This window comes from Gekko japonicus, unplaced genomic scaffold (assembly GCF_001447785.1).
Source record: "Gekko japonicus isolate JY-2015 unplaced genomic scaffold, Gekko_japonicus_V1.1 scaffold565, whole genome shotgun sequence".
NCBI classification, from domain to species: Eukaryota; Metazoa; Chordata; class Lepidosauria; order Squamata; family Gekkonidae; genus Gekko; species Gekko japonicus.
In genome coordinates, this window is record NW_015176468.1 from 690,748 (window position 1) to 704,843 (window position 14,096).

The window sequence follows — 14,096 nt, forward strand, 5'->3', positions numbered from 1 at the left end:
AAATAAGTGGGTTTGGGGTCGCAGTTTGGGCACTCGGTCTCTAAAAGGTTCGCCATCACTGGCCTAAGCCAGTGACTCATGGTTTCTGGAGCCTCGTATTGGCGAATAAAACAACTCTTGCGTCTTTATAACATTTCTGTATCTCTTTTCTAGGTAAAGAATATACAAATGAGTGGCATAGGATCCAATCATAAAACAAGACGAAAAACAGTTCAATGCATCACAGTGCCGAACTGACACGGTTCACACTGAAGCCAAACAAAAGAAAGAAAGAAAATCCCTGAATAGTACAGAAAAACAAATGAGAGTCAAGGAATTTTTGGAAGAGCATTCCAAAATTATGGTGCCACAGCAGAGAAGGCCGTGTTTTTGATGCTCACTGGTTGATCCTCATGTGGGCGCAAGATGCTCAATGGGCATTGCTCCTGTCTCAGTTCAGGCATAGGCTGTGGTCACACTGGCAGCTTGGTGCGATATGGTGCCGCCTCTAACTGAGCCGGTGTAAAGGGTTGTGGGGCATATCCGCCAGACAGCACACCCTGCTGTGGGTTACCCACCCAGACATCCCATGGTCAAGCATCCACATTACTGCAGCACCTCAGGCATGGAGCACGCTGCCTCCAAAATATTCAAAACATGTGTGTGCATGTGCACTCATGCACATGCGTCCACATGTGCATACAGGCAAAAGTTTTTTTGTTTTTTTTAAATATTCCCTAGCGGCAGAATGGATCTGTAGGTTCAGACTGCCAAATCCGTTCTGTGCGCGCTCACCCATGTTGACATCTGGCCATGCGCAATGACTGCACGGGGAACTGAAAACACCACTTGTGATGTGGTGACTTTTTAACCTGGCTCCAAGTCGTCCTATGACAGGATAAGTATGGCTGGGGAACGCCTGGCAGATGTGGCTGTCTGCGCCCATTTGATCCGGAGGGGAGGAGTGCCGGTGTCGGGCCAAACGGCTCGTGTGATCACAGCTATAGTAACCACGCCACGGTCTGACCCTTACAGACTGCCACCTCCCAAAGCGTATAAGGTGAGTGTGGCTGCCAACCCCCAGGTGGGGCCTAAAGTTCTCACAGAATTATGACTGATCTCCAGACTACAGGGATTGATTCCCCCCCCCCTGCAGAAAATGTTTAGTTTAGTTTGATTTCTATCCCACTCCATTTCCTGCAAGCAGGACTCAGGGTGGCGTACAACCTACATGTCAGTATATAATGGGATACATAAAAAGGTAAAGGTTCCCTTGCTTGAAAGCCAGTCGAATCCGACTCTAGGGTTGCGGTGCTCATCTCCGTTTCCAAGCCGAAGAGCCAGCGCTGTCCGAAGACTTCTCCGTGGTCATGTGGCCGGCATGACTAAACGCCGAGGCGCACGGAACGCTGTTACCTTCCCACCAAAGTGGTACCTATTTATCTACTTGCAATTTCTTGCTTTCAAACTGCTAGGTTGGCAGGAGCTGGAACTAGCTGGGATACATACAATACAGTTAAAATCTAGTGCTACTGCCCAGCACTCGTGGACTCCCAAGAATTAAACTGCGGGGTGGGTGGGGGGCCCCCTCAGTGGATTGCAACGGGAGAGGAAAGTCAGAAGTCAGAAGATCCTGCTCTGAGAAGTCCACAAATAGCTGGATACAGGCCACTTTGCTTTTAATCCAATAAGATTTTTGAGAAACAAGCGAACTGAAAATCTTGTTTCTCGAAAGCTCATACCCCGAAATCTTGTTGGTCTTTAGCAGTGCTCCCTCTAAGGTGTGGAGTCTTGTGAACAAACATTCTACTCTGTGAGCTACTGGCATTAAGGCTGTGAGCGAGCGATTTGGCTACTGCATAAATCAGTTTGCTCTGGAGCGAAGAGAAAAATGCATGAGTCGGAGGCTAAAAAACTATGAGCCAACTCACACTAACTCAGCTTAGAGGGAACACTGGTCTTTAGCATTATTACATTACTACTGGCTCCAGACTGCATCTTAATTTAATTTTATTTTTTTTACCAGGAGAGAAAGGTACACAATTGAACTATTCTTCAAAGAAAGTGTACCTGACCGTGGCAGCAAGTTATCTAAAGTGAGCCCTCTTGATTTATATCTCTAACTTAAGTCACAGATGTATCGACTATAAAACAATCTCACCTTGGAGAGAAGGGCGGGGTGCAAATGAATAAATAAAAGAATTACATTTAAAAGTTTTGCTTCGACAGACTGACAGGGCTACCCCACCTGGAATGTTGACCGTAGTCTGTGGCTCCGCTACCCGCCACAGGGCGGACAGTTTGCTGTTTGCATCCGGCCCAGCCCCCAATTCAGCGACAACAAAGCTAACATTTATAACCATTGAACTGCCCCCACAAAAGGCGAACAGTTGACATCACCAGCAATTGCTGGTAGAGAGTCAGCTGCTTTCTGATCAGCAGCCACCGACCGATGGGAAGCTGTCGATACCAGCCGGACAGCTACCGCATAAAAGAGGGGCATTTCAGACCCACTGGGGGCCTTAAATCCTTGGTCACTGTACAATTAATTCATCACCTTTAGCCGTCTGACTGGCTTGGCCTGGCAAGGGAAGCTGGGAGACTCGTCACATTTAAATCTCGGGTTATATACAAGACGCTAAATCTGAGAGACGGACGCAGACCGAGAGAAGCAGGCGCCATTTCACAACATGCGTTTGGCAAAGTTTGGCAATGTGAAATCTAACCCACAGGAGCTGATATTGCAACACAAAGAGTGATTCACACATGGAATTCACTGCCACAGGAAGTGGTGGCGGCTACAAGCATGGACGGCTTCAAAAGGGAATTAGATAAGCATATGGAGCAGAGGTCCATCGGTGGCTATTAGCCACAAGGTATAGATAGGGACTCTGGGGCAAGTGATGCTCTGTATTCTTGGTGCTTGGGAGGGCTTCTACTGTCCTGGCCCCACTGGTGGACCTCCTGATGGCACCTGGTATTTCTGGCCACTGTGTGACAGAGTATTGGACTGGATGGGCCTTTGGCCTGATCCAACATTGGCGTCTATGTTCTTATGTTCTTATCAGGAAGTCTTGAAGACGCCACAAAGCTCAAAACAGCCCTATGGCAGGTCTATTTGGAAGTACATCCAACGTTATCCAACAGGACTTAGCATTTGTACTTTGTGTACTTAGCACTGCAGCCATAGAGTCTAAAGCTGAACCCACATCTGACATTGGATGGCTATTAGTAGGCTTCCTTTCTACAGCAGTATTAGTACGCGAGCTTATTTCTTTTGTTCTCATTTAATTAATGGAGGATTTAACTAATGCCAATATTCCTGTTACTTGCCTGTTAAAAGATCCACCCAGCTTAATGGGTGGGGTGTGTGTGTAGAATTTCTAACACACACACACACACACACACCGCTGCTGTGTTTCCCCTGTAAAAAACCCCTTATTAGATAGCAGAATCATTAGGAGGTCACAGAATCATAATTGGAAGGGACCTCCAGGATCATCTGTCCAAATCCCTGCCCCATGCAGGAAATTCACAAATACCTCCCCCCCCTCACCCCAGTGACCCCAGTTCCATGCCCAGAAGATGACAAAAAAACCCTCCAAGATCCCTGGCCAAACTGGCCTTGAGGGAAAATTGCATAACGAAGATGTATAACAGATTCAAGGACCAAACAGGAATAGCAAGCTTAGTTTGGTTTAATTGGGGGGGGGACATAGTGAAGGAAATAAAGATGTCATATGGAGTCTCTTATGTTCTTATGATAGTACTTGGCATGTTAATGGAATTAAATAATATAACAGTGCACACCTAAACACTAAGTTATACCTTGCTTCTAAGCCCACTGAAACCGACGGGGTTAAAAAGGTCTAATTCTGCTGACGACTGCACTGTAAATGCCTCACAGGGCTATCCTACGCCGACTTACAACTTTCTATTCCCACAGACTTCAATGGGCCTAGAAGGATGTTGCTCAGCACTTTTTCCCCTCTTTAATAATCTTTTATTTAGATAATATAAACAACAATTTACAGTAGCACATACAATTAGGAAATCACAACAACTAACACCATAATTACAAGCATGAAAACCACAAGCGCAATAAAATCAAGCAGTTATTCGCTATATGGCTGTAACCTTCAAATGATCAGGGAGTGCCTTTCTAAGCTTACTTATGTCTTCCCCTATATTCAAGAAGAGGGAACCGATGTTCCAAATAATCTGAATGAAAGTTTGGATTCTCCGCCAAGGAAATGACATCTGGTATTTTGTCTATGACCGGGTATTGTCAGCTAGGCCTCTGTCTAGTCCTGCCTGCCACGGGAGTGGGATGACTCCGGAATGTTAAGTTTCATTTCTGCTGTGTCTTCTCTCTTTCTACTATCTCTGTTTGACCTTCAGTGCCTGGTGTAGCATTTCTCCTGGGAACTGAAGCCTGTTACTTTGGCAGGCTTCTACCTGGTCCCTCATTGGCCCTGGGCCATCAGGGGGGTCTCTTTGAGTAATGTATAACTGCTTGCTTCGCACGCTTTTATTCAGTTCTAACACGAGATGGTTAAGATATCTGCATACTATCAAATGTCTCAATAAACTTTACTTCTTTGAATGAAAGCTGTTGGGAACTGATTGCTGCAAGAGTCTGACAGGTATTCCCATAACTTATAGAACCTGATATTCGATGAGGGTTGTATACTACTTTCCCAGTGCCTAGCCACTAAAGTCTTGGCTGCCACCAACATATAAGAAATGAGATCTTTCCTGACAGCAGGAACATCTGTCCCCTTCCCATAAACTAAGCAAGACAAGTTCTGGCCTCATAGGGATACTCTGCCCAGTACTCAGCACTTGAACATGGCAAATTGCTATACCCTATGCTACTTTAGCACATGTATCTTAGCTTTTGACATCTAAGAGATTCGAAATGTATAAAAGTGAAGCTAGGAAACAAAGAAAGTGTCTTATTTGGAAAGAAGAACAGTCTGAGGTAGTCAGTCCTATTAGGACTACCACCAGGTAAGGCTATCTTGGAAAGCGTTTCACCTGTTCCAGAATAAGGTAAAGGTAAAGGGTTCCCTTGCTCAAAAGCCAGTCAAATCCGACTCTAGGGTTGCGGTGCTCATCTCCGTTTCAAAGCCGAAGAGCCAGCGCTGTCCGAAGACGTTTCCGTGGTCATGTGGCCGGCATGACTAAACACCAAGGCGCACGGAACACTGTTACCTTCCCACCGAAGTGGTACCTATTTATCTACTTGCAATTTCTTGCTTTCGAACTGCTAGGTTGGCAGGAGCTGGAACTAGAGACGGGAGCTCACTCCATCATGCGGCACCCCTTTCGCTTCTGATTTTTACAATATTTTTCTAGGTCTTCACATCTCTAGCAGGAATTCTCATTCTCCATTCTCCACAGACTGTTCTACATAAAAAAAATTCACATTATGCATTTTGGGTAACACCTTGTCTTCCTTCGTTCCGAAAAAGAAACTATTTCATATGATTTTTTAAATAGGGGTGAGAGAGCTCTTTCCAGAACTGCCCTTTCAAGGACAGCTCTTGTCAGAACTATGGCTTGCCCAAGGTCATCCAGCAGCTACAAGTGGAGGAGTGGGGAATCAAACCCGGTTCTCCCAGATTAGAGTCCGTGCACTTAACCACTACACCAAACTGGCTCTCCTGGGCCTTACAAACCGAGGGCTGTAGGCCTCCTTGTTAGGGTGAGGTATTTGTGAAATTCCTGCATTGTGTGTGTGGGGGGGGAGGGTTGGACTAGATGACCCTGGAGGTCCCTTCCAGCTCTATGATTCTAGGATTCGAGTCACTCCATCTCACTCTGGGTCGTCTTCTTTTCCTGCTGCCTTCAACTTAAAAATTTAGCCACACGCGCAGTTACTTGTTTGTCTTCACCTCTTAGTAACCGAGAAGACAAAGAGAGACATATAACTTCGTGGATGGCACAGTTTCTGGTGGCTGAAGTTAAGTCACGTTGTAACTGAGGTAGCGAATCTTAGGCATCCCTTTTAGCGTGTGATAACTCCTATTCAGGGCTATTTTTAGGCAGGAACACACAGGAACAGAGTTCCGGCTGGCTCCTGAGTTGGCCACACCCAGCAGGAACTAATTAGCATAATAGGCCACACCCAACAGCAGAAACTTATTAGGATAGGCTACATTAGAGGTGTGTGGCCTTCATGCAAAGAAGTTCCTGCCACAAAAAAAGCCCTGGGTTTTGAGAATAAACAAAGTAAACAGAATAAGAAGCAAAAAGTGGGTGTGGCTGGATGACCACACTGCTGGTAACATGGGGGTGTGGCCTAATATGCTAATGAGCTGAGCTGTCAAGGTGTGGCCTAATATGCTAATGAGTTTCTGCTGTTGGGTGTGGCCTATTATGCTAATGAGTTCCTGCTGGGCTTTTTCTACAAAAAAAGCCCTGCTCCTATTTATGATTTCTTTGGTCATGAACATCAGTATTTAAGAAGACAGTCATCTGAGGCCCTGGCCTGGATAGCCCAGGCTAGCCAGATCTCGTCAGATAAGCTGGGTCGGCCCTGGTCAGTATTTGGATGGGAGGCCACCAAGGAAGCCCAGGGTCATGACACAGAGGCAGGCAGTGGCAAACCGCATCTGAATATCTCTTGCCTTGAAAACCCTACGGGGTCGCCGCACGTCAGCTGTGACACGATGGCGAAATAAAAAGAACTCATCTGAACATGGATGGAATGATCCCTTTCTTCTGTTGCTTACTTCCTGTGGGCCAACCTGAACAGCCGTCTGACCCTTTATGTGGGGTCCCTCTCCGCCCTGCCCACCCAGTGCGCTGGCCCCAACCTGGGTAAGCATACACACCTTGCAAGGGGCTGGTTAGTCACTGGGGTTGGTTAGTCACTGGTTTGCCCACCTCCACCGGGAGCCAGGCCATTCATTCACTCAGCAGTTTGACATAACTAGGGTCCCGCTTACATTCGGTGGTGGAAAGTGCAGTCTCAGCCAACTTATGGCGACCCCGTAGGGTTTTCAAGGCCAGAGCTGAAAAGAGGTGGTTTTGCCATTGCCTGCCTCTGCGTGACAACCCTGGAACTCCTTGGTGGTCTCCCATCTAAGTACTAACCAGGGCCGACCCTGCTTAGCTTCTGAGATCTGATGAGATCAGGCTAGCTTAGGCCATTCAGGTCAGGGCAAAAGACACACAGAGGTGGTTTTGCCATTGGCTGCCTCTGCGTAGCAACCCTGGAACTCCTTGATGGTCTCCCATCCAAGTACTAACCAGGGCCGACCCTGCTTAGCTTCCAAGATCTGATGAGATCAGGCTAGCTTAGGCCATTCTGGTCAGGGCAAAAGACACACAGAGGTGGTTTTGCCGTTGCCTGCCTCTGCGTACCAACCCTAGACTTCCTTGGTGGTCTCCCATCCAAGTACTAACCAGGGCCGACCCTGCTTAGCTTCTGAGATCTGATGAGATCACACTAGCCTAGGCTATTCAGGTCCGGGCAAGGTGGTTTTGCAGTTGCCTGCCTCTGCGTAGCAACCCTGGCCAGAGCTGAAAAGAGGTGGTTTTGCCATTGCCTGCCTCTGCGTGACAACCCTGACAACCCTGGAACTCCTTGGTGGTTTCCCATCTAAGTACTAACCGGGCCTGACCCTGCTTAGTTTCTGAGATCTGACAAGATTAGGCAAGCCTGAGCCATCCAGTTCAGGGCCATCCGGTGTGTGTCTGCGTGTGGAGCTTACATACACCAAACTGGGTGATATAGCAACATGTGGGGTGGGGTGGAAAAGGGGTGTTCACCCCACCCCTGCATGGGCTAGTATATCATGCACTGAATCATAGAATCACAGAGTTGGAAGGGGCCATACAGACCATCTAGTCCAACCCCCCGCCCAATGCAGGACCACTACAGTCTCACCTGGCATTTCTAATTTGCAAAGGACTGATCGTTTGCAATTACCGAGATCGCTAACCTTCCCATTTTAGAGATAATGCAATCAAAGACTGGCTCGCCTAAGCCCGCCTCTCTGTTCCTAGGACCAGACTACTTATCAATGCCCGTTCTTTGCTTTTCTAGCAGCCCCTAAAACCCAGACTCACCACTGCAGGCACGTTTACAGTCCTGATGTGATCGACTGCCGGGTCTCCCACTGACATCTCCGGTACGAAGTAAAAAGTCCTCGGGCTGAAAAAAGACACTTTGGTGCCATTCTCCAAAATGTGAACGTTCACTTTGGGTCTGTCTTCCCTAGAAGAAGATAGAAAGAGCAGCTTCAGAACCTTAACACGCATCAAGCCAATGTCAAATCCAGTTCTCGGTTCGAAAAAGATCTATCGGCTTTGCGGTGCTTCATCCAGCGGGTTCTCGACCTTTCCAAAACGGGACCTGCTTTGAAACTTAACTGTACCTTTCAAGACCCACTTGCAAACTAACTCCACTCTACTTTTCCTTTTCCTATGTAAATTGTAGGGATTTTAAATACATTCACACTGAATAAGTTTAGATTCTGCTGTTTAGTATTCATCACTGCACAGCATTACTGAGCAACAAACAACAAGAGGATACACAGTAGGAAAACAACCCAAAACAAAAACAAAACAAAACATGTAGACCAAAAATTCAATCAACAAGCAAATTTCATTAGAAAATTAGAAAACAAGAGTGCATAAACACCATAAATCGTACATAATTCCAAAAACCATTAAATATAACAACAACTTAGATTATTCCCCACGTCAATAGCGGCTTTATTTTTCACAGACACATCAAGCCAAGTATTTGTCAATAGGACAGTATATACCCTGACCTGAATAGCCTAGGCAAGCCCAATGTTGTCGGATTTCGGAAGCTAGGCAGGGTCGACTCTGGCAAGTACTTGGATGGGAGATCTTGAAATCCTAGAGGCAGGGGCAGGCTTTATTCAGCCACCTCTCTGAATATCCTCCAGGCCCCCAGTAGGGGTCAGTCACTAGAGGGCACCACGACTTCCAGGGGCACGCACACTCACACACACACGTTTGGTGTAGTGGTTAGGAGCACGGACTCTAATCTGTGAGGTTTTAATGTCAATGACAATGGCACTGGATGAAGGCCATGGTGGTATTTTATTAGTGTTTTAATTGTATTAATTGTATATACTGTATTTTATTAAATTTGATGTGACCTGCCCTGAGCCTGCTATGTGGGGGAGGGCGGGATAAAAGTCGAATAAAATAAATAAATAAATAATCTGGGATAACCGGGTTTGATTCCCCACTCCTCCACATGCAGCTGCTGGCGTGACCTTGGGTCAGTCACAAGTCCCCTCAGAGCTGTTCTCTCAAGAGCAGTCCTCAAAAGAGCTCTCTCAGCCCCACCTACCTCACAGGCAATGCTCCCTCTAAGCTGTGGAGTCTTGTGAGCAAAACCTCTACTTTTGTGAGCTACTGGCATTAAAGTTGTGAGCCAGCGATTCAGCTACTGCATAAATTAGTTTGCTCTGGAGCCATCCTTCCTGAGCGAAGACAAAAACGTGTGAGCCGGAGGCTAAGAAACTGTGAGCTAGCTCACACTAACTCAGCTTAGAGGGAACACTGCTCACAGGGTGTCTGTGGTGGGGAGGGGGAGGGAAAGGAGATTGTAAGCCGCTCTGAGACTCCTTTGGGTAGTGAAGGGTGGGGTATAAATCCAATCTCCTCCTCTTCTTCTTTTACCTCACAGGGTGTCTGTTGTGGGGAGGGGAAGGGAAAGGAGTTTGTAAGCCGCTCTGAGACTCCTTCAGGTAGTGAAGGGCGGGGTATAAATCCAATCTCTTCTTCTTCTGCACATGGACGTATTTAAAAAGTACCCATAAATACCACACACAAAGAACACTATAATACTGCACAATCTGAACCAAAACCACAGGATTGCTTTAGGAAGGCTTCCAAGCATGCGGGCTGCACAGATTGAAATGTTAGAAAACATACAAACCTGCCCGCTGGGCGTAATTTTGGCTTTCATCGGCACGGAATTCTGCTGTTCTTTGCTTAGCAGAGCCACGAAAAATCTGGCCAGCTTGCCGAACAAAGAGCATGCAAATTGTTCCCACCCCTCTTTCCTCATCACAATGCAAGCCACAGCACAGCATGAGTAGCGCAGGAACAGGCAGCAACACGAAGAGGGTTTTGAAATGCACAGTGCTGAGAGGGCGACACTCGAAGCAAGGGAGGAAGACTGACCTATAAAACAGCCCCTTGCCATCCGCGCAACTCAAGGCTTTCATAATAGGCCTAGGTGACAGATTGCAGACTGCAAGGCTGCAAACAATGCATGAGTCAGGCATCCCAAGCCGATCTCCATTTCTCAATGAATGTACAAAGCGGGCCTTTCAGGAGTCGCAGCATTGAGACATCTAAGCCAGGGGTGTCGAACTTATTTGTGATGAGGGCCGGATCTGACATAAATGAGACCTTGCCGGGCCGGGCCATGTGTGTCATAAAATGTAACACCCAGTAGTGGAGAAATAAACTTTATATAAAGGACACAAACACAAAGGTGTTTTTTTTACTTAGAACAAAAACATGCTTAGAACATTAGCTCTGTAAGCTGCAAACCTACTTTTGATCTATTGACATTCACCACAAAAATCTCACGCTCAGAGTTCTGAGTCTGGGACCCAGGTTAAAACATGAAATGAAGAAGAAGAGATTGGATTTATACCCCGCCCTTCACTACCCAAAGGAGTCTCAGAGCGGCTTACGAACTCCTTTCCCCTACCCTCCCCACAACAGACACCCTGTGAGGGAGGTGGGGCTGAGAGAGCTCCTTCAAGAACTGCTCTTTTTCAAGAACAGCTCTTATCAGAACTACGGCTTGCCCAAGGTCATCCAGCCAGGTGCAAGTGGAGGAGTGGGGAATCAAACCCGGTTCTCCCAGATTAGAGTCCGTGCACTCAACCACTACACCAAACTGGCCGATTGAGAGTGTCTGACGAAGCAAGCTATGATGCAGCAGCAGCAGAACTGGAAGGTTCCCTTGCTCGAAAGCCAGTCGAATCCAACTCTAGGGTTGCGGTGCTCGTCTCCGTTTCAAAGCCGAAGAGCCAGCGCTGTCCGAAGACGTTTCCGTGGTCATGTGGCCAGCATGACTAAACACCAAGGCGCACAGAACACTGTTACCTTCCCACCAAAGTGGTACCTATTTATCTACTTGCAATTTCTTGCTTTTGAACTGCTAGGTTGGCAGGAGCTGGAACTAGAGACGGGAGCTCACTCCGTCATGCGGCACACTTGGGTCTCGAACTGCTGAACTACCGACCTTCCACAGCCTGCAGTTCAGCATCTTAACCACTTGACCATAAAGGGCTTCAAAGGTGAGAACCAGCACCCTGAAATGAATCCAGTATGCTATCGGCAGCCAGTGCAATGCTTTCAGCACAGGCTGGATATGCTCCCGCATAGTGCGCGCCCACAAAAGCCTGGAAGGCCATTACTGTCATCCCCATCCTGCTGGTTGTATAAGGCCATCTAGTCTCTGTGTCTCTGTGTGTGTTTGTATGTAGATTTATATGTTTTGATTGTGCTAGTAAATATATATATACACACATACACACTTTAAATGTTATTTTTATATTTCAGTGTCTTAATGCCTGATGTTTGCTGCCTCTTGCAGTCAAAAGGCAGTATATAAATGTTTTAAATAAATGATGATATTCAATAGTGAAGCAGGAACCAGCCAGATTATAGCTCATCCTCCTAGCAATGTGGAATTCACTGCCAGAAGATGTATCAATGGCTACAGAAATAAACAGCTTTAAAACAGGATTAGATAGATTCATGAAGGATAGGTCTAGCGGCAGCTACTAGCCATGGTGACTGAACATTCAGTGCACATTCAGAGGCACTAAACCTCTGTATCCCAGAGCCAGGAGGCAACGTCAGGGGAAGGCCCGGCCTCTCTGCCCTGTTGTTGGCCCTCCAGAGGAACTGGCTGGCCACTGTGTGAGACAGGATGCTGGACTAGATGGACCCTCGCTGGTCTGACCTAACAGGTCTCTTCTTGGGTTCTTATGAGGAGAAGGCCTTGGCCTCTCTGCCCTGTTGTTGGCCCTCCAGAGGAACTGGCTGGCCACTGTGTGAGACAGGATGCTGGACTAGATGGACCCTCGCTGGTCTGACCTAACAGGTCTCTTCTTATGTTCTTATGAAGACCTTGGCCTCTCTGCCCTGTTGTTGGCCATACAGAGGAACTGGCTGGCCACTGTGTGAGACAGGATGCGGGACTGGATGGACCCTCGCTGGTCTGATCCAGCAGGGCTCTTCTTGTGTTCTTATGAGGGGAAGGCCTCGGCCTCTCTGCCCTGGTGTTGGCCGTCCAGAGGAACCGGTTGGCCACCGTGTGAGACAGGATGCTGGACCAGATGGATCCTCACTAGTTTGATCCAGCAGGGCTCTTCTTATGTTCTTAACTCTTGTTACCCCAATTCGTTGGTTGTCCGATTATGTATGAATGTTGGGTCCCCGTCCCCCCCTCATTGAACCCAGTTTTGGACTCTCAGCCATCCTCACGGATCACGCTAGCACTTCACCATAGGATGCCGCCATATTTACTTAAGTTTTATTGTATTTATTGTATTTTATATCTTGTATTCGCTGTTTTAAATTGTATGCTGTTCTAAACTGTCGTAAGCTGCCCTGAGCCACCTCGGCGGGAGGGCGGGGTAGAAATCCAATAAATAAATAAATATTCCCAACTGCTGTCCAAAGAAGTAATTAAAAATTACCTGTAAGTGTACGGTCCAGTTTCTGTCACACGGGGAATCTCACCATTAAGGACTTCTAAAGGATTGGTCACGTTAAACATATAGAACTGCATATATACTGGCGGCGGAGGCTCCTCCCATAGTTTTAAAGTGTCAGAACCATTCTTCAACACCATTTCCTAAAGGGAAAAAAAAACAAAGAAAGAAAGGCTATTCAGATACGTTCAAAACAGACACAGGACATAATTTTGCATACAGAAAGAGCCGATTTACGCGACCAGCGGAATCATGTGATGCGACGTTTCCCGGACTGTCCTATCACAAGTTTATTGGGGGGGGGGGAACATATCTGGAAGCTCCCACAAACCAAGAAAAATAGCATGTAGGGAACAGGCTTTCATATAACTCTTCCCCTCCTATAGAGCCAGCATAGTGTAGTAGTTAAGAGCGGCAGGCTAATCTGGAGAGCCACTCCTCCACATGATGTTTGCTGGGTGACCTTGGGCCAGTCTCAGTTCTCTCAGAGCTCTCTCAGCCCCACCGGCCTCAGAAGGAGCCTGTTGTGAGAGGGAAGGGAAGGTGATTGTAAGCCGCTTTTGAGACTCCTTATGGTAGAGAAAGTTTTCCGACAGTTTTCCGAGACCAGCTGAGCTCTGAGCAGGAGCAGGAGAGAGAGCTGTGAGAGAGGTGAGTGGGTTTCTTTTACTTGCTTTCAGCTGAGAGAATTCAGCTAAGGATATTTTGTGGGAAAACTGTGTTTAGCAGTGTGTGGAAGCACTTAGAGTTCTTGCAGAGTCCTGGCTGATTGAGTGTGGGAGAGGAACGGGCACTGTTTGACTGGGATTGCCTGTAATTGAGAGGAAGTGGAAGGGGCATTGTTTTGCCTGTGATTGAGTGCCTGGGTGAATTTGAATTTGAATAGCTGCTGCCTGACCTCTGCTGGGGGAGGCCTCTATTTAAGGAAGCACCTTGCCAGAGGCAGAGGAGACCAGCTGAGCTCTGAGCAGGAGCAGGAGAGAGAGCTGTGAGAGAGGTGAGTGGGTTTCTTTTACTTGCTTTCAGCTGAGAGAATTCAGCTAAGGATATTTTGTGGGAAAACTGTGTTTAGCAGTGTGTGGAAGCACTTAGAGTTCTTGCAGAGTCCTGGCTGATTGAGTGTGGGAGAGGAACGGGCACTGTTTGACTGGGATTGCCTGTAATTGAGAGGAAGTGGAAGGGGCATTGTTTTGCCTGTGATTGAGTGCCTGGGTGAATTTGAATTTGAATAGCTGCTGCCTGACCTCTGCTGGGGGAGGCCTCTATTTAAGGAAGCACCTTGCCAGAGGCAGAGGAGACCAGCTGAGCTCTGAGCAGGAGCAGGAGAGAGAGCTGTGAGAGAGGTGAGTGGGTTTCTTTTACTTGCTTTCAGCTGAG

At 47.3% G+C, this 14,096-nt stretch overlaps 1 protein-coding gene across 2 annotated transcripts in view; it reads right to left on the reverse strand.

Annotated features, from left to right (window-relative positions):
* Positions 1–14,096, reverse strand: part of SCARB2 (scavenger receptor class B member 2) — a 77,770-nt gene that overhangs the window by 37,824 nt on the left and 25,850 nt on the right. For both annotated transcript variants that reach the window (XM_015427124.1, XM_015427125.1), the window contains exons 2-3: positions 12,705–12,862; positions 8,062–8,209 (exon numbers count right to left, since the gene is read on the reverse strand). In XM_015427124.1, the coding sequence (XP_015282610.1) occupies positions 8,062–8,209; positions 12,705–12,862 (306 nt within the window). The remainder of the gene's footprint in view (positions 1–8,061; positions 8,210–12,704; positions 12,863–14,096) is intronic.